Raw genomic sequence first — 23,738 nt, forward strand, 5'->3', positions numbered from 1 at the left:
GTTCCAAGCAAAGTTCAAGTTGAAAATTGTTTTCTGAAATGCCCAGAGCTCATTTGGTTAATGCCTCAAGACTTTTTATGCATCATTTATCAAGGGGAAGATTGGGGAGGGCAAGGCAGAATGAGGGCATTGACCCACCTGGCTACCCCAGCCCTAGCAGAAGCACCGTTCCTGGACTCTGTAAGCTGTCACAGGGCCATGGACATGAGTCACGATGGTGTTATTATGTGGAGGAAATATAGGGGATGAAAGACTAAAATTGATCATGTCTTTGGTTCAAAATATTAGCTTGTAAATTTGTTATAGGAATTTTAATGAAACCTAATAGCATACTAGTCCCTTTTTTTTAGTGTCTTAAGATAGTAAATACATATATACACACGCACAGACACATACACCATAAAACACCTCAGAATTTAAAATTTGCAAATACAAAGCTTACATACAGCTAAGATTAACCATTGTCTCCCAGGTGTTTAGTTAAATACTACCCATCAGAATATCCTAGAATAAACAAACAAAAAATAAAGCACTTATTTCTCATGGTACAGTTTTCAGTTCTTCGGTTTTAGCCTCAGACTTCACTGCCATCGCTCTCTTTCCATTCATCAGTGTCCTTTCTTGTTACTCAGTCTGTTACAGGCCTTCAGATGTTCCTTCAGCCTGCTCGCACTTATTCCTGGTGAGTACTGTTTCCCCTTGGAAGCACTCCTCAGGGGTCAGTCTCCCGTCTCCCACCCGCCATGGTTTTCTTCTCTCCCTGGCCCTCCCTCTGCGAACTTTTCCAGGCTCCTCTTCTCCACCCTAGCCACACATGTGGATGTCCCTTGGGCTTTGTCACACTCTCTTGTCTGCCACTGTTACCTGAATGTTCTTCCCAGTCAATTTCATCCACTCCCGTGGCATCAGCTACCCTGTGTTTCTAAAAGCCATATCCATGCCTAGTAGGAAAAGATGTTGTTTTTTTTTTTAATACCGAGGGAAAGTCTGGAATTCCAAGACTGAGTTCCTAAGACTGACCCCCCCACCTTCCATGTATATTGACATAATTTCAGGCCTGTCCTCTCCAAATTGCTGTGCTGTCGTCTCAGGGCCTTTACATCTGTTCTTTGGAAAGATTTGCTGCTGTTTTCTCATTTCCTCCCCTATGATGTTTTGTGGTTTTAACACTTACCGATCCCCTAAGCCTTTTTGGAGCCTTCTCCACCTCTTTAAGGAAACATGCGTTTTTATAGTTGTTTAGTTCTGTCTTTCTCCCTTATTAGATTGTAAACTCTGTGAGGACAGGGGCCACACTGATGTACACTGAGTCTGTTATCCGATACACAGGATCCACTTCAGTAGTTTTAAAATTGTAATCTTGTGTTCTAGTTAAGCGAATGACCAATCTAGGGAGTCATGGGGTTCAGAATATAATCGCTAACTTGCACCTTATAAATGAAGGGTGTGCAGGAGGGAGGCTCCATGGAGAACCCAGAGACCCAGAGACCATAGGGTTTGATTTGAAAATAGTCCAGTACAGTTAAGAGGAATGGGCATTAAAGTTTGTTTGGCTGTTTGTTTTTTTTAATATTTTCATTAAGACTGTACTATATATACATACACATGTGTATTTATATACATTTATATGTGTATTTTAAGTCCATAAATAGATACACTTGATATCAACGAAGAATTACCCAAAATCCACAGCATGGAGGCTGTGATAAACTTGAACGCTAAATCCCAGGCGCACTGCTGACTTCTGTTCGTCTTGCCGCAGCTGGCATGCCACCCTTCGTATCCTCTTCTGGGTCACATTGTTACAGTTTGCCTCTGTGCCTCAATAGCGATGGTGTAGACCGTTACCAATTGCAGAGAGACACATCCAACCTTACCAAATATTTCAGGAGTCCCTGTTGCAGGGAACACGCACAGGAACATGCTGTGGAGAATGAAGAAGAAACATTAGGTGTAGCCCCTGCCCAGAGCCGTCGTGATCACTGTCAAAGGCAGGGCGGAGGAGTGGAGAGCAGATTTCCTTTTCAAAAAAGGGAAATCACAGCTCCTGGTTTAGAAGAATATTTCATGCTGTACCCACCCTTTGGTGACTTGGGTACCCACTGATGGTCTGGAGAAAGACCAAAGCATTTGATTTTAAAATAGATACTTCCTTTTAAGAGTTAGTTTTCAATACAGTTAAGAGGAGTAGGAGCTAAAGTTTTTTTTGTTTTTTTTTTTATTCTCATTAAAACTGTCCCTTATTCTCATATATACATAGCTCGGTATCAACACAGAGTTATATAACATCCACAGCATGGAGGCTGTGATAGACGCTAATTAATTCCTAGGTAAAATTAGTATGCATTACAGTTTAGAGAAACAAAACACAGAAACCGGCTATCAAAATGTTCAGCTAACAGAGCTGGGGCTTTTTTCATTAGTTGTATTGTCTCGAATTTCATCACTGTACCAGCTGGCTTCTTGTCAATTTATAGTTTGGACCTTTACATCAAACAGCAAAAAATTAATTACAGGAAAAGAAATCCCAATAGGAATTTTGCGCTTAGAGGTTTTTCACAATTAACCAGACGTGAATGGTGCTGTTTACAGAGGAAGTGGAAAGGAAGAGAAGGAACTTAGTAGAATTTTCTAGAATCTTTAATTAACTGTAGCAATGTTAGTCACTTGCTTCCCTGTTTTTGCTTTAAAGCTGTTTAGCCAAAGCTTTCAGCCTTCTCATTTCTGGAAGCACCCACTTCTGTTACTATATTGAATGCAATGAATCATGGCATGAACTGTGAATTTTCTTACAAAACGTCTCTAGTGACAGCTCAAAAAAGTACCATCCTCCCTTCATTTTGGAATGGATAACATCGTATGTATTACATTAGTGATCATAATCATAATTTAATAAGCAGAAAGATCAGGCTTTGATGGTTAGTGCCAGGTTCCTTGTAATGCATACTTTGGACTTGGAAGTTTTGTTCTTAGAAGTCACACTCATTGCCTCTCTGCTAGAATTAGTTTAAATGTGACTTTTCTAAGCCTCTTATCTATTGAATAAACCAGCCAAAGATTTTTAAAATGCGTTCTTCAATTTAGGCTTCTACTTTTTTTTCCCCCTCTTTTTTATATATCTTAAAAATCCTTACTTGTGTTCCATTCTTCTGGGTCCTAACATTTTAATACAGTGAGTAGTTCTTACCCTTTTTAAGACTCAGAAGCCTGGAGAGTCTGAAGAAAACCTTTCTCCCCTCAGAAAAATGCACACATGAACATACATACGTATTTTGCATAACGTGTCAGGAATCAGTACGAGTGCAGGAAACCCAGGTTATAAATGCCTGTTGCTTTCATTGGGGAATATATACATATATTATGTATGCATGTAAACATAACATATATTTATATATAATTGAGAAATATACGTACACACGTATTTTTTAATTTAGTGAAATTAAAATGCTGATTCAGATCATGTGTTTCTTGTTCCATCAAGTTATCTGTACTAAAACAGATCAATTACCTCCTTTGCCATTACCTGAATAAATTTAGATTTCTTATCCATCTTTATACAGCAGCCCTTACTTATAAGCTTATTTGGTGGCCATACTTCACTGTGCTGTCTGAAGTGCTGCCACATTTCCTAAGTCATTCATAGAGACGGCTGAGACGAACATTCTTAACTTCTTTTAATGATAGTATTTTTCTTCATTAGGTTTGTGAGCTGTGAGCTGGTGGAAGATTCTAACAGGCATTTTCCAGTTTTCTCTGTTCAGTCTCAGAATGGTTCGCTGTTATTCCAAGGTCACTTTGGAAGTCTTTCTGTGATTTGCTTCCATTTATTTTATGCTTGTGTTTACAGTTTTGAACCAAATATGAAATTTAATGTTGTGCTGGTCTACATTAAACTTAATTTGCCCCTTGTCAAATCGTTTACAGCAGAGGTAACATTCAAAAGCCACTCTGTAGAATGTTCTGTCTGCAATCACTAGTATAATTTTTCTGTTTCTTTGTTGTATGCAGCTTTCTATATCTTTCAGTATAAACAGAAGCCTCTCCAGGAGATTTTCAGAAACTCTAAATTAGTCTCTAATAGAGATTAATAAATTATTCTCTAATAGTATAGGATCTTTATATCATATTTTTAAATAGTTTTTTCTAACTCAGAAGTTTAATTTCATGTCCCATATTGTGAGTATGCTTATTGGAATTGTTCTTTAGTGACATGCAAAATCCCAAATTGGGTTATGATACCAAACATTCTTCCCACTTGCATCTTTCCCCTGTTTTTTTTCCATGGAATAAGTTTTCTTCATAGTAGTTAATAATTTTTAGATGTTATTGAAAAGATAAATGAATATTTAAGGTCAGTGTATGTTGGAAGGCACTAAAGTGAAATCTTTAATTTAAATAATAAAAAATACTTTTAAAGTAGAAACTTAAACATATACATTAAGGAATATAATTTGTGTGTGTGTTAAACATGATTTTCAGGCAACAACTTGCCATCTTATGCCTGTGTCTTCAAATAAATAGAATGTTCAAAACTTGGGAAAGGTTTTCTCTTAGAATCTTGGTGGCTGTTTACCTTTGAACAGCTATTTTACTTATTCAGTTTATGTTAGGGAAATATCAGATGATATACAGAGATGCATTTATAAGGCTGCTCATTTTTATAACACTAAAATATTATAAAAAGCCAAAATGACTACTATGAGGAAAATAGTTAAATAAAATTGCTTTCTGTGCACACAATGGAATACCATCCTGGTGCTATACACTTATTAACATAGAAAATGCTCATATTAAAATTCAAAATAGCATAGAATATAAATCTACCTTTTTTCAAAAACAAATTTAGGTAAGTAGGTAGAGAGTTGGGTAGGTAACATGATGGCTAGATAGATGGTTGGATGGATATGTATAGAAATACAGATATGACTAGAGACAGAGATACAGATATGTAGCTATTGCTGTATCTACAAGTGAAAATAAATAAAATATTTACCTAAAGGGAAACAAGGGTGTCTTATTTTGCTTGGGCTGCTGTGATGAAATGCCAAAGACCAGGTAGCTTATAAACAATAGAAATTTATTTCTGTCAATTTCTGGAGGCTGGGAGTCTGAGATCAGAGTACCAGCAAGGTTGAGTGGTGGTCATACTCACTCAACTGAGTCATAGACTTCTAGTTGTAGCCTCTTGTGGTGGAAGGAGAAAGGGAGCTCGGTGGAGCCTTTTTTATAAGAACGTTAGTCCCATTACTACAGGCTCTACCCTCATGACCTAAACACCTTCCACAGCCCTCACCTCCTAATACCATCACAGTGAGGATTAGGATTTCAACGTACGAATTTTGGGGGTCACGAACACTCAGGTCATAACAAGTGGCTATCCAGTAAGATTTCAGATATTGTTTCTGTACATCTAATTGTGATTTTAAAAATAACGTGTCTGTCAGTACTTTACTTATACAATAGAAATAACAGTAAAAGAAAATATAATACTGTAACAGTAGTGGCCAGTATTTATTGAGCCACATATTGTGTCTTGCACTTACACATAGTTTGCAGGTGTTACCTCATTTACTTGTAATTTTGCTACTCTTCAGTCCTTATTTATGCTATAGGTTGTAAGGATGTGAATTTTCATGCTAGAAAGTTAGAAATAAGTGACAATAATGTAATTTCACATTGGATCAGTTTTTGAATGGAATCCATGAATCCTTGAGTCTTCCTCTGTGTGTGTGTTTCCGGGGAACAAGTACTTAACTTTTAATCAGATTATGAGATGGGTTAATTCTGTTTCCTGTAGTTTTGGTCAAATTCACCATTCAATTCTGTACTGACCAAAACTAGGCTTCCGAGGAGGGGTACTAAGAGAGAAGCTCAGCTATACACTGAAGAAGGATTTATGTTTTCACCTCATCAGTCTACCTGAGGCAGTTAGAAAAGATGGCAAGCGACAGAAACTGTGACCTGCGTCACGTTTTCAAGAAGGCTGGAAAGAAATTAAGACGATGAGGAAGTCTTCAAGTGCCGGTAGTATTTCAGCCAGAACAGAATTACAGTTTTAGAAGGTTGTCCAAAGTGTTAATTGTGGGTGGAATATAATCAACTGTGTACTATATGTGTGTTATAAAAATATGTATGATTTATAGCAGAATATATACAACATATAACATATACATGAGTATATATAGTAAATAGTGTATAGCATGTGTGTGTATAACTGTAAGTAACCCCTGAGAGCTAGTTCAGAGGTTGCAGGATGAACATGTAGTAGGAATAATGAAGGAAGAGTGTGGTGAGGGGGTTCCCAACATAGCAACCTGATTTATCCTATCAGTTTGGATGCCTTGTAGCAAAATTACTTTCACATTTAATTCTGCCTTTTAAGATCTAAAATAATAGATAATTCAAAGAATGTTAATACTTGGCTTAGGGAAATGTGCTTGTATTATTAATTATGTGAATATGGAGTATTATTGTATTATTAATTATGTGAAAATGCATCAGTGGAGTAAGGAAAGGAATGGAGTACCATGAAACCTAGAGAACAGGGGCCAATTAGCTGTCTTGCGTTCATCGTGGTTGCTGGTATACCTGCTGCAGAGTCGAGCTGATCATTTCCCTCCTCAGAAAGATGGGAGCTAGAAATGCTAGCTTAATAACTCTCCCCTCTTGCCCTTTACATCATTCTTTCCTGAGCATCACCATTAAAGAGTGTATGACGTGAAAACTGCCGTACGTTGAAAGCTTTAGCTGCCAGACCCTGTGCCAAGTGCCTTACTTACCTCGTTTGAATCTTAAAAGAGCTTTTACGAAGCTTATCCTATTTTACAGATGAGGAAACTGAGCCCTGGAGAGACTCAGTTGCCTAAGTTCACATCACTCATAAATGTCCCCACTGGGATGGAAGCCCAAGTCTTGCTGACTTGGAAACCTGTGTTCATGGGCATCACACTCTTGACTCAGATGTAAAGAACTTTCAAATCTCCATGCTGTTAGTCTTTAAGGTGTGGTCTTCAGCCCACTGACTTTCAAAATACTACAGGGAGGCTGGTGAAAATGTAGATTTCCATCTGGACTCACCCCAAAGGTAATGAGTCAGAATCCTTAGAGGATGAACATTTTTAATAAGCCTTCTTGGAATCTATGTGCTCCCTCTGGAGCATGTTATAGATTGAAAAAGCACAGCTCTACACTCTCTTGTTCCTATACCTAAAGGGTAGCATTTTGCACTGACCACTCTCCTTAAAGCTCTTCTTAGCCTTCTGTGTTTTCTTCTCCTGTCCCTCTTACTTGCTACCCAGTGATGCTCTGTCTTGTCTAATCAATCTTCTTTCTGCCTGCAGTTCCTGGGACACTGCCAGGGGTCCTTTTTCCTCCCGTGGCCGTAACTACCGTTGCTTATTGAGGCCTTAACAAATGAGTCTTGCTCTTCACCCCTGTTTCTCTCCTGAATTTCACTACTGTATTTTTATCAATGTTCCTTTAAGTTTGCAGATGTCTTCATATTCTTCAAGTCTTAAACTTAGCGTGCCTCCAAATGAACTCTATCTTCCTCTGCCCCCATTTTCCCCAGCACACTTCATGGCATCACCATTCAGTCTCCTGAGCTCGAAACCTCAAAACTGCTTCCAGGCTTCCCTTCCCTTCACTACCTCCATGCAGCAGGCGGTCATCAAATCCTGTTATCTCCACCTCAGAAATGCTGTTTTGAATCGATCATTTTCTCCATTCCCCCTGCATCTGGTCATCTCTTATCTTATGCTTTGAATTCCATGTCAGCTTTCCTACCATTCAACTATTTCCAGTATCCAATATCTTTTTCATCTTCTGCCAGAGATATATTAATTTTTAAAAAAGGAGCTTTGCACCCCAGTACTTAAAAATAGCTCAAGATCTGAAGCTTATGAGGCCTATCCTAGTCTGACTTCATCCTGCCTGCCCCACCTCTTCTCACCAGAAGCCCTATTTTATGGCCAAACCAAACTCCTCACCGTGTCTCTCCTCACTCCAGGGCATTTGCACATCATTCTGCTATCTCGGAATCTCTGTCCTCCTATGAGAGTGTGGTCATTCTTTGCACTGTATTTCCATGGTGTCTGCTTCTGAACAATACGGTAGAGTGGTGATCAAGAGTCAGGGCACTGAAATCAGACTGTCTGGGTTCAGAGGCCCCACTACTTAAGAACTCTCTGTGCCTCAGCTTCCTTACCTATAAGATCGGGACAGTAATAGTACCTCCTTCAGGGCGGTTACGAATGGAAAGAATTAATTCACATGCAGTGCTTCGAATAGTGGCTGGCACGTAGTAAGTCGACGTTAAGCGTTTTTTGCTGCCTCTACTCTGATCATCGTGATGGCACTGATGTAACAGTCTCCACCCAAAAAGGATAAAGGAACTGCTTATTAATCCCGGAGCGTGCTTGGGGATCTGTGGTCACACAGACATGGAAGTGTTTTGCTTGTAGGAAGCCTGGGTCCTGTTTGTGGGCTATTATACTTTTGCTGCCTTGTGACATTTCTAGTCTCTCCAAAATTCCCCGCTAGTTGAAATCCCGCTGGTCCTTGGACGTATAATTTTCCCCAGATGGGCAGTACATTCATTATCAGTAAAGAACGTACTCTGACTACAATTCTGGAGGGATGTCATTTTGCTGGTTGGGTGAATGATGGAACGAGCTATGTCATGAGCTGACCATGGGCTGATGTGAACCAGGCTGCAGACCTAGGTGGGACCCCATGGTGCAGCAGAGAGAAGTTCCTATATCACTTTAGGGCACCATAAAATAAATAAAGGTCTACAAAGTGAGAAATCTTGTTCCCTTTCCTGTCACATAGCAGGCAACATCATAAAAAAAATGTTATTTAGACTGAAATACTAGAATTAAGAAAAATTTTTGCAGGCACTTTAATTTTCATGAAGCTGCTATAGACATATTTGTTTGGGTGTTATTTTTATTTTGATGACTATGGTCCTGAAAAGTTAAATGTAAATTGCAGTATTTCTTAGCAGAGTTTACCATTTAAAGCAGCTCGACAGTAAATCATTTTGAATTACATCCTAGCTTATTAGTTTTTATTTATTAGAATATTAATATATGAGCTTCTTTTTTAATATTTTATTTATTATTGTGTTGCTTAATTATCTTTTGGGGGGGGAGGTAATTAGGTTTATTTATTTTTAGAGGATGTACTGGGAATTGAACCCAGGACCTTGTGCATACTAAGCATGTGCTCTACCACTTGAGCTATACCCTCCCCCATGAGCTTCTTTTTTGCCTTTTTTAATTGAAGTATGATTGACATAACATGATATTAATTTAAGATGTTTAACACAATGATTCAATATCTGTATAGACTGCAAAATAATCATCACAATAACTCCATTTCACATCCATACATAGTTACAAAAATGTTTTTTCTTGGTTGGTTTTTTTTTTTTTTTGGCTTTCTTTAACTTTTATTATCCTTTTTCTTAAAGTTGGAAATCCTAGACTACTCCTTTTTTTTATTGAGTTATAGTCAGTTTACAATGTTGAGTCAACTTCTGGTGTACAGTACAATTTTTCAGTCATACAAAAATGTTTTTTTCTTGTGATGAGAACTTTCAAGATCCTCTCTCCTGGCTACCTTCAAATATACAATAAAGTATCGTTAACTATAGTCACTGTGTTATACATTATATTTCCATTACTTATTTACTTTATAACTGGAAATTTGTATCTTTTGACCCCCTTCACCCATTTCCCCCCACCCCCACCCCTACCTCAGGCAACCACCAATCTCTTCTCTGTATCCATGAGCTTGGGTTTTCATTAGTTGGTTGGTTGTTTTTTTAATTATCATTATTCTTTAGATTCCACACATAAGTGGGTTGTATGGTATTTGTCTTTTTCTGACTTATTTCACCTAGCAACTAGTTCCTTTAAAGTAGGACACACTCATATTGGCTATGTACTTTCTAACTCAAAGGAGAAACTTGTGGCTTAGAAAAGTGTAGCATTAAAGTGGTAAATGTACATAAATTTTAGAATGTAGTGTTTAATCTTAGGGGGAAAAAAGAAGCCATTAAGTAGAAGTCTAACTTGGGGAAGACAATGGGAGCCAATCTAGCAAACAACTAATATCTACATTTTATTTTCAGAATGGGTAATAGGTACTACCTATGTGTTATTATCATTTTTAAAGTAGATTGGGTTTCTGGTTCTCATCATTATAATGAGAAATGATATTTCAATAAGTTACCAACCAAGTGTCCCATCTGTACACGCACACACACACACACACACAAGTATGCACACTCCCAGACACACTGAAGTTTAAAGCGTACTTGCCTCATGTGATGAGGCAGAAAGAACTTTGAATTTTAATCAGAAGGACTAAATTTTAATGGTGGCTTTCTTACTTATTACCTGTGTGAGGTTGGGCAAATTTCTTGACTACCCAGAGTTTTGGATTTTTCTTCTGTGAAATGGATATAATAGAGAGTTCCTTTGTGGATCAAAAAATAATGTACATGCAAAACCTTTGGAAACTGTAAAGCATTGTGCAGATTTCAGAGATTATGGAAATAAAGATTTCTAAAATTACTCAGATTTCAGAGGTTATTTTAGGGCTGCAATAACTATGACAGAGCTACTGTCCTCAGTTTGTGCATGAGGAAGATGAGATGTGGAACAAGGAGCAGGTGGCCAGGCTAAAACGGGGCCCTGGGATGCTGCATGCTAGACTATGCTGCTTCTGAACCAGGGTTGTACGGCATTTACAGGACACATCTATAGTAAATTATAATGTAAGCTAATTTCAAGAACTTTAAAATATACAATTAACTGAGTTACCTTAATAAGTTACCTTAATACTATACCAGGTGATGTTTATATCTGTTTTCTGATACAGGTAATGAATTTGGGCATCCTGAATGGTTAGACTTCCCAAGAAAAGGAAATAATGAGAGTTATCATTATGCAAGAAGGCAGTTCCATTTAGCTGATGATGACCTTCTTCGCTATAAGTTCCTAAATAACTTTGACAGGGATATGAATAAATTGGAAGAAAGATGCGGTTGGCTTTCAGCGCCACAGGTAAGCTCTTTGCTCTAAATGTTATGTTTTAGTCACCAGTGTTGCACATGCTTAGAATGGCAATCGATGTAAATCCACATGCAGATCTTCTAAGCAGCACTGTGTTATGCAGTGTGTCATGCCCTGTGACATACTTCAAGTTGTCAAAACATGCCACTGAGGTCTCCCCAGTGGATAATGAAAATCTTAAACATAATTCCCTGCTTACTTTCCCGGTTAGTGTGTTGTTATTGTTTAAATTTAGTAATTTTTTATTCCAGTTGGTTAAAATAAATGACAAAAACTCCACATGGAATCCATTTTTGAAATTGCTGTGGAAACATCTTAATTGTTTTGACTGTTTTTCTTTATACAAACAATTATGCTGTCGTAAAGAAACTACTCTGACAACATAGAGATTTCTTTATTCCTTTTTTTCCTTCCTTTACTGGTCTCTGACTTGTCATTTCAATAGATGCCATTAGACCTGTATGCTATTTTGTATTTTTCATGAGCCTGACTCTCCTCTGGCATTAAAGTCTCAGTTTTCAATAAGTTTTAGAAAATGTAATTAACAGGTGCAAATTTTATACAGGTTATTTTTTTTTTTTTCGCCTTGCAAAAATTAGCATATAGTATGTGTTACTTATAATCCATTTACTTTTTACTGGTGCTGTTTGAAATGACTGTTGATGTGTTTTTACTTTGGTGTCTCTGATTTTTTTTTTTAAGTGGTTGAACAAAGGTACTTATATATTCAGTAAGATTGGCTACATGACACGAATGCCCTAATCACATTTATTAGCGGTGCTATTTCAGGAAGAGAGAGCAAAATGATGCTCCTTTTCAACAGGAACAATGTTGAATACCAAAAGGCATGCTGTTTACTCTAGAGTCTTAGTTCACATTTCTAAATTACCCTGAGTGGTGCTGCTGATATGCATGAAAATAAGTCCTCTCAACGCAGGGACTGGAAGACGGTGGGGTTGAAAAAGCAAAGGCTTCTCACTACCTGCTGTAAAATGTGACGTAGAAAATAAGAGAGTTTGTAGATGTAATTTCTTTCCAGATTTCCTCTTTTATTAGATAAAAAGAAAGTATAATGGGGGACTTTTGGTTGCTTTTGAATCTGACAAAGTTGTGCAATAATGTAAAGTTTTTAAGAAAATTACGGCTTCAGAAATCTGGGTAGAATTACAATAGGAAAGTAGTTTTATGAACTTCACCTCACTCACCTAGGGACTCAAACAAAAGTCTTAAAGGAAGTTCACTTATAAGTAGATTGAATATACACCCCCTCACGCACACAAATGCTTTATGTATAGCACAGGAACTGTGTTTTCACCTAGAACCTAAGCCACGACCCAAATCCTCTGTGCTTTGTTTAAAATTGGCAAGTGAGATTTTTATACTCTTTAAGCAATTTTTGGATGGAGGCTGTTGTTGGCTTAGAGTTTGATATGGCAAAATTGCAACCTGTTCAAAAAATATAACATGCTGGTATTTTCAATTTTGGCTTAATAACTAACAAGGCTGTTAATAAAGACAAAAATAACTTTTTTTGTAAAGAATTTACTTGTAGCAGCATCTGGGTATTATTTACATGTATTGTGTGTGTTCATTCTTACAGGCTCATGTGAGTGAAAAGCATGAAACCAATAAGATCATTGTTTTTGAGAGAGCAGGTCTTCTTTTTGTTTTCAACTTTCATCCAAGCAAGAGCTATACTGATTACCGAGTCGGAACGGCATTGCTAGGAAAATATCCTTTTTGCTGCCAATGAGTATGACTGTCTGCATTCAGTGTTTCATTACATCATAGAGCATGAGAAAGAGTAACGCTGATCTTGGGGACAGTAGCTCTCAGTTTCTCCATCTGAAAAATGAGGGACTTGAAGTAGTTGATTGATTAATCTTTAGTTAAATTTAGATAAATCTCAGTTCAGTTGTGCCAGATTAATCCTAGTCTCCATTCTGGCTCTAAAGAGGATGATTTTAAACGTTTTCTTAAATAATATCTTGATCCAGTACGTAGTACAGGAGATGACTGTAGTTTCTCTATGAAAATATTTCATAAGTTGCCTCTGAGAATTGTCTCCGTTCCCCTCTCCACTGAGTGAGCTAGCAGACCGTAGCTGTAAAGATTGCTCCCTTCCCTTTTCTGTTTCCTGTCTCCTAAAATAAAGGCTGTAGCTTGCTTTTGTAGGCGTGAATGGGTAAGGAATCAGGGCATGGGAGGCATAAGCAAAGGAAATAACAGGGAGAATGTTTTGATACTCTCTATATGTTCATTTAATCATCCATTCATTCCTTTCACAGATGTTTACTAAGCATCCTTTTATTGAGCACCTACACGGCCAGCCCTGTGCTAGGTGCTGGAAACATAGCAGTTTTCCTGGCAGATAGTCCCTGCCCTCATTGAGCTTTTAAACTACTGGAGAAGACAAACATTAATCATTGTATGTGTGATAATTATTACAAAATGAAACGTGCTATGTATTTTAAAGAGATTCTGACTTATCCAGTCCATAGATAAAGCAGAAGAAGATTCAGGACCTAGCAACAAACCAGCACAGATTGTTATGCAGGCAGTAGAAATAACGTGTTTCTCCCCTGAAGGCATCACAGTGATTAATGTCTCCCACCTGCGCAAGATGTCTGATGCCAACGTGAAGTCCTCCGTGTCGGGGTGTCTCCAGCTACAATCCACCTATTCCACTGGCTCATGTAATAAAGAAAATGCATTTTGCACAACAGTGAAAGCCCTTAGGTAGGGTGACCCCAGCACTGTGACAATATCATCAAGTTCCCTGGTCCGTTCTGCCTTTCTGCTTTCAACTCTCAGGGTGCCAGCAGTGTCCAAAGGCTGGCACCTGTGATGGTCGCGAGACAGCCAGGGTTCCAAATGTCACCCGCAGACGTCACAAAAGGCAAATCTATTTGTGTCTCTTTTCACGAATGAAGTCACTTTGGCAAGTTTCCTTTTGTATTCCATGGAGCAGAATTCAGTCATACCTCCCCAGAGAAATTTCTCAGGAGGAGAATGCTATCATTATGAGTAGCTTAATCAGAAATTACCCCCAAGTCTCCAGGAAGTGGCCCCTTCATGAAATGGTTAGCCATGACAGAACGATTCTCTGACAATAAAGGAGGAAAGGGCCATGCTGTCTGGTAAGTAGCCTGTGGCATCTACCACCACCCTGTGCTGCTCGGTGACGTTGAGGGTGGTGAGGGGTGGTTCTCCATCTTCTCCCCCACCTTCCCAGATCGCCATCCCACAGGACATCAGAGCATTTAGGAGGGAAGGTCTTAGCTGTGAGTAATAGCTCAAACATGCCCCAGTTAACACAGAGAATGCTCAAATCATGGGAGTCAGTGTAATGGGGTTACCTGAACTACAGAAGAGCTGAATTGTTCAGGAAGCAAATGTCCTCACCATCTCCATGAAGAAATCCAGGCACGTACTAGACAGGTAGCCACTCGCACAAAACCCTTCTCAGCTCTAGACCGCTGAAGTAATGCCCCTAGACTAAATCCTTCCATACCTGGTAATGTCATATAATCAGAATATCATTTTGATTATTATCGAACCAAGATGCATTTACAGAGCACTTGGGATCTACTGCAGTGTTTGTTAAGCACTTCCCTTGACCCTAAGTGGGGGAGAAGAGGTGTGTAAAACCAAAGTAGGACGTGACGCATGAAGCAGTGAATGGGATGGGGCAGGAAGGTTCCACAGGGCAACAGGGGTTAAGTAAAAGTAAGTAAATAAATGCAAGAGAGAGATTGATTGATTGACTAAGGAAAAGACCTTAAAGCCTGGATGAGAGAGAGAGATGGATTTATGGATCAATTGATTGATTAAGAAAAGACTTTTAAGCCTGGGCCTTGAGAAATGTATAAAATTGTAGTAGAAGAAATTAAGGAAGGGCATTCCAGCTGTTGGAAATCATAGAATATCCTTAGATAATGGACAGTACAGTGGATTAATTGGAGAATGATGACCATAAAAAGAAGTACTCAGAGATAAAGCTGAAAAGATAGATTGAGATCACATAATAGAAGATTTTAATGTCATATTAATTACTTTAGGCTCTTTTCTGTAGTTTCATGGTGAGTCACGGAAGGTTTTTGTGCTGGGGAGCTACTTGATAAGAACATGTGCATTAGGAAAGGTTCTCATGTACCCAGTGTGTAGGAGAGCTTTCATGAGAAGAGAGATTGGAGATACAGATATTAATTATGAGAAATTTCAGTACATGTAGAAGAAGATTAGGGCATGAACTAAAGTCATGTCAATAGGATAGACAGGTATATGAAGCCCTTTCTTGTAGTGAGAGAACTCAGCAACCGTTAGGACATGGGGTATAGGAAAGAAAATAGAAGGTTTCACTTTGAACAGTAAGGATGGACGTGATATTATTACTAAGGATAGCAGAGCGAGGAGGTGTAGCCAGTTTGGGGAATAGAAAATATGAGTTTAATTTAGGATCATTGACAAATTGGAAAATTGGGCCATATCTTTGTGGAAGTGTCTGAGCCATTGCGGCCTCAGGCGTCTGTTAGAGCTCCAGGAGAGCCTTGAAGAAACGTTGTTGGTTCTTTCACTGCCAGGATTTTGTCTTCTACAGATGTGTGCCCTCTAGGACCTTTCTTCCACTTGCTGCCTGTCTCATTCCTGTCTTTCTGTCAACAAGCTGTAACTAATTCCCATATGTTATTGCTTCCTCTAAGGACATTTGCATTTTAATAAAGATCTCTTTGAATAGTTAAAAGTATGCAAGACCTAATGGACTAGCTATCTAATAGAATAATTTCTGTTTTTTAATCGAAGTATAGTCAGTTTACAATGTAGAATAATTTGTTTTATATGGAGGGCATTTTTTTTTTTGAGGAAAGGAGAACAGGAGAGCATTTGCACCATACCTTAAATCATACTTTCTAATTAGCTGTATTAATACTGCCAGACCTAACTCCCAGCTTGAAAGTACAAAATCATCTGGATTTTGCAGTGTTGTATATACTTTAGTGACCCAGTTCAGTGCAGAAATGCCATCTATATATTCCTTCACAAACCACAGCTGTCATTAGAATACTTTCCAGTCCTAGGAATCTATTTCACAAGGTAAACAATAAAAGTTTTTTTTTTTAATTTTTGAAAACATTGCCTTAAATGTAAATGTATTAGTTCTGTATTCTAGGGCTAATTGCCCGCTCTATGTGCCAGCTGTTCAAATCAGAAAGGCCCTTAACCTGTTCCTCCCAGTGCCACCTCTCCTTCGTCTTCCTTATTCCAGACCAAATGTACCTCTGGTTTCTTTAATAGATTCTTGTGATGCTTTCCAGAAACTGTTACCATCATGTTTCCCTTATCAGAGTACACCCAGCATTGTTCACACTCCTCTTTATTGTGTCTCCAGAACCAACAGCAGAACATTCTAGAAACAGTCTGGCCCATGTGACATAGAGAGAGCCCCATTCCTTCCCCTTTTCTAGAGATGGCTTGTTCATTAATGTAGTTTAAGTCACATTAGCTTTTCTGGCAGCCATCCTATTTTTCACTCCTATTGTATTTTCATTCAAATAAGTCTTTACTTTTTCTTTATGTCTGCTAGTGTTATGTTATATCTTCTTTATCTTTATTTATTCAATTACTAATTTTAAGTAAAATCCCAAAGTTAACATTGAGCATTAAAAAACACTATTTCTGGTCTCTAACCCGTTAATAGAGAAGATAGAAGAATGCTGGAGTATGAATGCACCATCTTCCCTAAGCAGTGGATAGAGCTGATCTTCCAGCGTCTTGTTGTTCCCAGCTTAGCTTTAACAGTCCTTTTTATTATCCTTAGCATTTTACAAGTCTCATTTCTTTTTGGTCTTTCCTCTTTATGACTTTCTTCTTACATCTTTAAGCAACATTGCAGTTCAGCATTAGAGAATCATTTCAGGTATAGAAAGTGTAAAACTGTTAGGATTTCTACGCTATATTTTCTAACTTTACCAAAGTGTTCTATGCCACTGATATTTCCAACTACTGAGCCAGTGAATTGAATACAGATTTTTCTCTGTGAAGGAGCCACAGTGGCAAGATTGGATGTATTAATCAAGTCAAGAAATTCATCAAATTTTTAATTCCCTGGAAAGCAGGATTTGGTACCAGAACAAATTTAAAGTTTCTAAAGAAGTCATTTGAACTTCTTCTGTCACTATGAAATATAAACCCGCAATAGGTAGCGTGTCTGAATTCCTGAGCAGTTCCATTTTTTGAACCTGTATATCCTGTATATCAAATTGCAAGACATCAACTTTCACTCAGATCTGTGTGGAATATGTGGTGACTGTCTTCCCAAGAAACTGTTATAAGGGGAGCTATTTTGGGGGCAATGCCAGGCAAGATAGAAGACACCCTTTAAGGAGGCTTTTTAGCTGTCACTTCAAAAATAAGATGATTCATTTGGGAAGCTGGGAGGGGAGTCTGCTTTGTATCACTGAGGTTTTGAACTCGGTCTTCCTGGTGACTGCTAAAGGACACAGTATCATTTCTGCAAAAGGAAACTGCAGCTATATTCTAAGGGGAAAAAAAAAAACAGTAACAACAAAACCCTTTGCCTGTGCACCGTCTCCCATTTGTCTTTTCCGCTGCTCGTCTTCGGCGTAATAATCACCAGCATTCTTTCATACAAGAGATAGCAATGCGGGTGATGCAGAGCTGAGACCCAAGTGTACTGGCTAAGTAGGCAGGTTACACGCTCAGGAGGATAAGATGCGTTTTCCTGATGTGGTATATTTGCTTATGATTTCACATTGTTTAGCTGTAGCGAAAGAAAGAAACATAATGCCATCTATAGTATCAGAATAATTATTGTATTTCTGTAGTCACCTTCCTCACTTAGACCCATTATCAAATCAGCCTTGAATCACAAGGAAAACGTCTAATAAGCCCCTAAGGCAAACTGCTCGCTCTCATCCCTTCTCAATAACGCAAATAATGATGCCTCATTTTGAGTGATGTAGGGGAGAGCATGGGGGTTAGGGGACCTCTTTCAAGGGCCTTCTGTTTGCTAGCCATTTTTATCAAGTATCTAGTTAATATTTTTGGGTGCCCTGTAATGTAGGGTGTGTTAGCTTTGTGTGACAGACCAGGAAACTTTAAGTAACTATCCAGCCTCCCTCCAGCACAGGGTTGTAAAGGTCGAGCAGTGGGTTACAAAGCCATGTTCTTTCTCTCAGACCATGGTGCCTCTTCCTGTCTGTTCATGACTGTGTGTCATTGGTGGTGGAAGCAGTAGTGACATGAGCAATGATGAACAGTTCTGTGATGTTCAAGATGATTTTGATATCATTCTGGGAAAATGGGTAGCATGAGAAAATTATACACCCATTCATGGCACAGGCAAACTTCTCCCTCATCAGTTTCCCTCAGTACCTCACCATCACCCTCTACCACTTTTTCCCCACAAATTTTTCCCCATGCTCCATCCCTGTTGCCATCCTCCACAATAAATAAAAAATATATATATATTTTTTTTTTTTTAAAAAGCACAACATGAAATCATTGACTCAGGTCAATTATTGGGATTTCTTTATTTTGGAGTAGAATATAAATGTGCCACAATTCTGTGTTGAGAATGAAACTCTTGTGATGCAGCGCATCCGTTAGGTGTACTGTAAAATAATCACATTGAGTGGTAAGCCCTCACAGCTCATTTATAAGGTGCGTGTCTTCGTCTATACAGATTCAAATCATTCCGAGAACATAAACAACACTAGTATCAAGTGTTTTCAAATTACTTGGCAGCATGCTTTGAGATGGGGGTGGGAGTAATAGTGTAATAGCAGCCCCCTTTCCAAATGGCGTTTCAAACTGTTACAATATTGAAGTGTTAAGAGGAGTAATCATAAAGTATGGCTTGTGAAGAATATGTGAAGCCAGGCCAAAAATATTTAAAGCTAAGGGAACAGATGAGTAAATAGTTGGATCGGACCCGAGATCTTTGCAATATTTTCATTAAACTGCTGCAAGATGTACTTTTTAAAATGTAAATTCAGACTCTGACATTTGCAACCTGTACACAGTTTCTTATGAGCAAATAAGGTCACTTGGATGATTCACTGAAGTGTGATTGCTGAAGGCAGAGATGTTGCTGTGAGTTGTTTAGTTTACAGAAGCCTTTGAAGCGTGGTTATGTAACATTCTGTGCTTATTGGAATCTATGCTTTCTGCAGCAAATAAAAACAAAGGGCTTAATTTAGGATTAGCTAAATACCACATTCTATCAAGATTTTTATTGTAAAGGTTAATTTCTGGACTAAAATAAGTAGAGCTTAACTATCTAGTTTTCCAGGCTTAGATGTTTTGGTACAGAATTTAAGAAAACAAAAACAAATACAAGGGATTCTTATAAAAGATCTACACAGTGACTTTGAACTGATGCAAGCATGTTTCTTTTCCTTGTGTGCATACACGTGAGTGTGTGTGTGTTTGCATGCAGGTGCTTTTATTCTGTGCAGTCATTTAATATGAAGCTCTTTATATGAACAGAGACAGATAATCCTACTCATGTTATATTTAATATAAATCCTCCTTTTGTTTGTAGAGCTTGAAAATGGATGTATATTCATGGCTTTGGTTAGTCTTCTTTAGTTTCAAGATGAAAATCATGCTTTTAAATGTTACTTCATGGTACTTTTGGTAATTTTTCATTGTTAAACACTGTCCCAAAAGCTTTGTGATTTAATGATAATGACAAACATGTACCCCCACCTCCACTAGCCAAAAAGAGCCTATGATTTAGCATCATTTTTCTACTCAGGAATTTGAGATGAATATCAAAGTAAGAAAAATATTTTGCATGATTAAAATATTGCAACTGCTGTAACACTTTTAGATTGGCTTAATATATATTCATAAGACTATAGGCAATAATGAATAATGAGTGAGTCCTTACTACACACATATGTTTTTAGATTTCTTTTTTTTAATAGCTTGAGTGCTATTCAGTGTCACAGTGCCCTGAGACATTAACCAGCACTTCTGTTTTTGGTTCATAGTTCAGTTGCTCAGTGATGGTCTCTTCTGGTTCCAGAAAATCACCTAACAGTAGCTCAGTCAAGATTTCTATCCTCTATTTCTTACATTTTTGGTGGGGAAAGAAATCAGAAGTACTGTTGTATCCTATAAAAACAGTACATTCTCACCTACTAGTTGTATCACTAGTCAGGGGGCGGGGGACATCCATGCCTAATATAATTATTTTTACCAGTTTGTGAAAAGAAGTACTATTATGTGGAAATTGATTCCAAGTTACATTGTAAGACTGAGAATCATTCTTACCTGTATATTAACAATTATATCTTTACTTAGAATGTATTAGTTACTTTTAACATAAAGCTAAATTATTGATTGATGGATGGATGATAATGGATATTTGGATGGACGGACAGATGGATGGATAGACGGAGGATACAGCTACTTAATGGTAAAAGAGCCCCTGAAGGTGTTTGAAATTGAGTAATTAAAACACAAAGATTTCTATAATCTGTTGCTTTTCCCTTAGAGCAGATATTTAATTAAATGGTAGAAAGGAAACACTGATAAAATGTTATCAGTAACACACATCATTATTTTGTAGAATTTAAAATTGTAGAATATGCTGTCAGAATGCTTGCTGAACAGATTTTGATAATAAGATCTACTACCATTGCAGACTTATTGTATGCTTTGCATGCTGCAAGCACTTTATACTCACTATCCCATTTGGTAAACTTCTTCCTTTCCTAGGGAACAGCATTGCAAACTATAGAAGAAGGAAATCCTTGGCCTGAAAGATTTCATATCTAACCTTTCTTTTTAAAGAGACTTTTATTTAATCAGCCCAGAGCAGATAGTTCTCTTCTATTTTAAGATAAATTATATTTGTCACCTTTATATCTGGTGCCAATGTTTTGTTTTTTTTTTTTAATCGAGCATCCAGTATCTAAAACAAATTTCTAATATTGAATGTTAAATTACTTTTTCCTTCTGGATCTCCATAGAAATTAGCCTTTTTTTTTTTTTCCAGTGAATATCTCTGCCTACGAGAAAGCTGTTTGGATCTTTTATAAAGTGAGATATTTTTATTTTCTGTAAGCTGTTCTAACTCAGAACCTCACAGGGTCAAACTAACAAGTCAAGAGTTTCATTTTTATGTGAAAATGGTACCTGAGTACTTCAGAAGATTTCTTAAAATTAAGCCATAATGTAGTTACAGGTTCACTATAACTATTTAAGGGCTCTTAAGGATGTTAGGATGCTACAACCAAAAGAAGGTTGTGTTTCTCCAGAGAAAAGTGGAAAAAGTAGAAGCATGAACAATGTGTTTTTGGAAATAATGGCTTCAGTTATAACCATGTGTAAGAACCATCTCTAGTTCTATTAATGTGGTATCTCTTACCCTAATGGTGAAAAAAAATGCCTAGTTAATTCCTATTTTGTTTGAAATTTATCTGTGAAACAAATTAATCTTCTCTGGTAATTATGTGATAATCAACTATTAAATAAGGGAAGTACTCTTCAGATGTTATCAAGTAAAATTAGTTAATGTATAACTTAAGTGCAGTCATACTGCCTTTTATTGGCAGACAATAAATGTTTATTAGAGGAACATTAATTAAAACAGGAAATTACCTTCTTTGTAAAATTACAAGCAGTATGGTAATTTCACCCTAAGCTCTTAACTATTTAGGGAGATAGTCAATTTTCACTCTTCTACCTTCCCTTCTAACACTCTTCCTTTTTTGTCCAACTAAGGAAAACAAGTTTCTCTGGTGGTAGCTTCCTTTTCTGATTCCGAAGCATTATTTTCTTCAGTTTGTTCTCTTACCCTCACATTTTTATTTCACAAAGGCTCGTGTAACTAGTATGACCACCAGTAGTAGTCAGTATTTCTGGTCTCCTATTTGTAAACATGGAGTCATTTACTCTTTTCACTGGGATAATAGTTAAGAGAATGGGCTTTGTAATAAGACCATCTGAGGGTTCAAGTTCCATCTCTCCTTGAAAGTAATCTCTTTGTTTCTTAATTTTCTCGTCTTTAAAACACCTCCTTGTAGAATTATTGTCAGAATTAAATGAGTTAATGCATGTGAAAGGCTTAGCACCAGTGTCCTGCACAAATATAAGCTCAGGTAGTGTTAGCAGCTGTGGTATAATTACTGTCATCATCATCATTCTAAAAATGCACTAGAAATTTGATAATAAAAGGAAGGAAAAGAAAGGACGAGAGGAGTAGATACTAACCCTCTCTGTTGCCTCCATTCTCTTGTCCTACTTCTCTTTTCATTTCCTGTTTCCTGGTTCACCATGGCAGAATGACTTCTGTCCTTCCGAAGTACTGGAATCAAAAGTCTTCTGCTGCTAAATCCTTCCCTCATTCTGGTACCACTGGCCCACCTTTCTTCCTTACATCCACTCTCTCCATATGCTGCACCACCATCTTGATTTCCCTTTCCTCTCTACCCACTCCATGTGTTATCTGTTTCTGTCACATTGAAACCCAATCATTTGTCCTTTTTACTTGCTCTCTTCCCTTGAAGAACTCACACAAGCTCATAGCTTCAACTGTCAGCTCTGTCAAGATGACCCCTAATCACCCTCCCATCTTGCCTGTTTACCCAGTGCAATGTTGTGATGTTGTGATGTTCAGTGACTGTTAGGAAGTACAGGGCCACATGGAATCATAGAGTTTTGAGAGGCAGAAGAACTCTGGCATGACCTGGTTCACCCCACTCAAATTAAATAGAATTGGTTGGGTGAGGAGATAATATTTTGAAATGGTTTCCAAATGTGTGCCAAAAGTTAAATTGCATAACAATGGATGGTGTATGAATACTTTTATTTATATTGACTCCTCTTATCCTCACATAATCTTAGTGATGGGGTCAGACAAGTATTCTTATCCTCAGACTAAATTAAGCATCAGAAAGATTTTTAACTTTCACAAGATTGTATTCTTAGTAAGTGAATAGATGTGATTTAAATTCCTGTAAGTTTAGCACCATTTTTTATTTGGCACCAGATAATTCATCTTTCTGTTCCCCTGTAGAAATGCCATTAAAATAGATAAAGCGTGTCTCACTAATTACTTATAATTTTATTTGTTTTCTCTGCTTCTCTTTGTAAAAGTTAATGGTGCCTCTGACTAAATGTCATTTTATGCACTGTTATAGTAGTCTAGTTTCTGACACTCACAAGCACAGATCAGGTTAACTGGAATATTTTAAAAATAAGCATACTCACTTTAAAATAGTAAAATATTTTTTAAGGAAAAAGATGACTACTCAAATTTTTTATTAAACCCAGATATAAATCTCAGTATATTTCAGCTTCAAGTCCAGATTCAGGAAAGTGTCATGCTAGGTGCTGAATGATATTAGAAGATGGAAGAATTTGGAGACTAAAAATCCCATAGAATAGAGGAAAGGACACTTCACAAAGAGGTGAAAAAGAAGAGATCTGCTGTCATGAGTTTTCTTGATAAGTTTGTGTTCTTCCTTGAGCAGCAGAAGATACAATATGCACATTAGTCCCACGTTACCAGCACTGGTTTACAGCATGGGAGTTTCAGTTTGTTTTAGCCACATACAATAGGCACAGGCTTGGAAAAGTTTTAGGGAGTTGAGCTTCCCAGTAGTTTATATTAGAAGC

The 23,738-nt window shown here is 37.6% G+C and overlaps 1 protein-coding gene across 2 annotated transcripts in view; it reads left to right on the plus strand.

The window, feature by feature from the left end:
• The window catches only part of GBE1 (1,4-alpha-glucan branching enzyme 1), a 243,316-nt gene that overhangs the window by 203,041 nt on the left and 16,537 nt on the right, over positions 1-23,738 (plus strand). For both annotated transcript variants that reach the window (XM_031457686.2, XM_031457692.2), the window contains 2 exons: positions 10,891-11,075; positions 12,685-12,815. In XM_031457686.2, coding sequence (XP_031313546.1) covers positions 10,891-11,075; positions 12,685-12,815 — 316 coding nt within the window. The remainder of the gene's footprint in view (positions 1-10,890; positions 11,076-12,684; positions 12,816-23,738) is intronic.

Source organism: Camelus dromedarius, chromosome 2, assembly GCF_036321535.1.
Source record: "Camelus dromedarius isolate mCamDro1 chromosome 2, mCamDro1.pat, whole genome shotgun sequence".
Taxonomy (NCBI): domain Eukaryota; kingdom Metazoa; phylum Chordata; class Mammalia; order Artiodactyla; family Camelidae; genus Camelus; species Camelus dromedarius.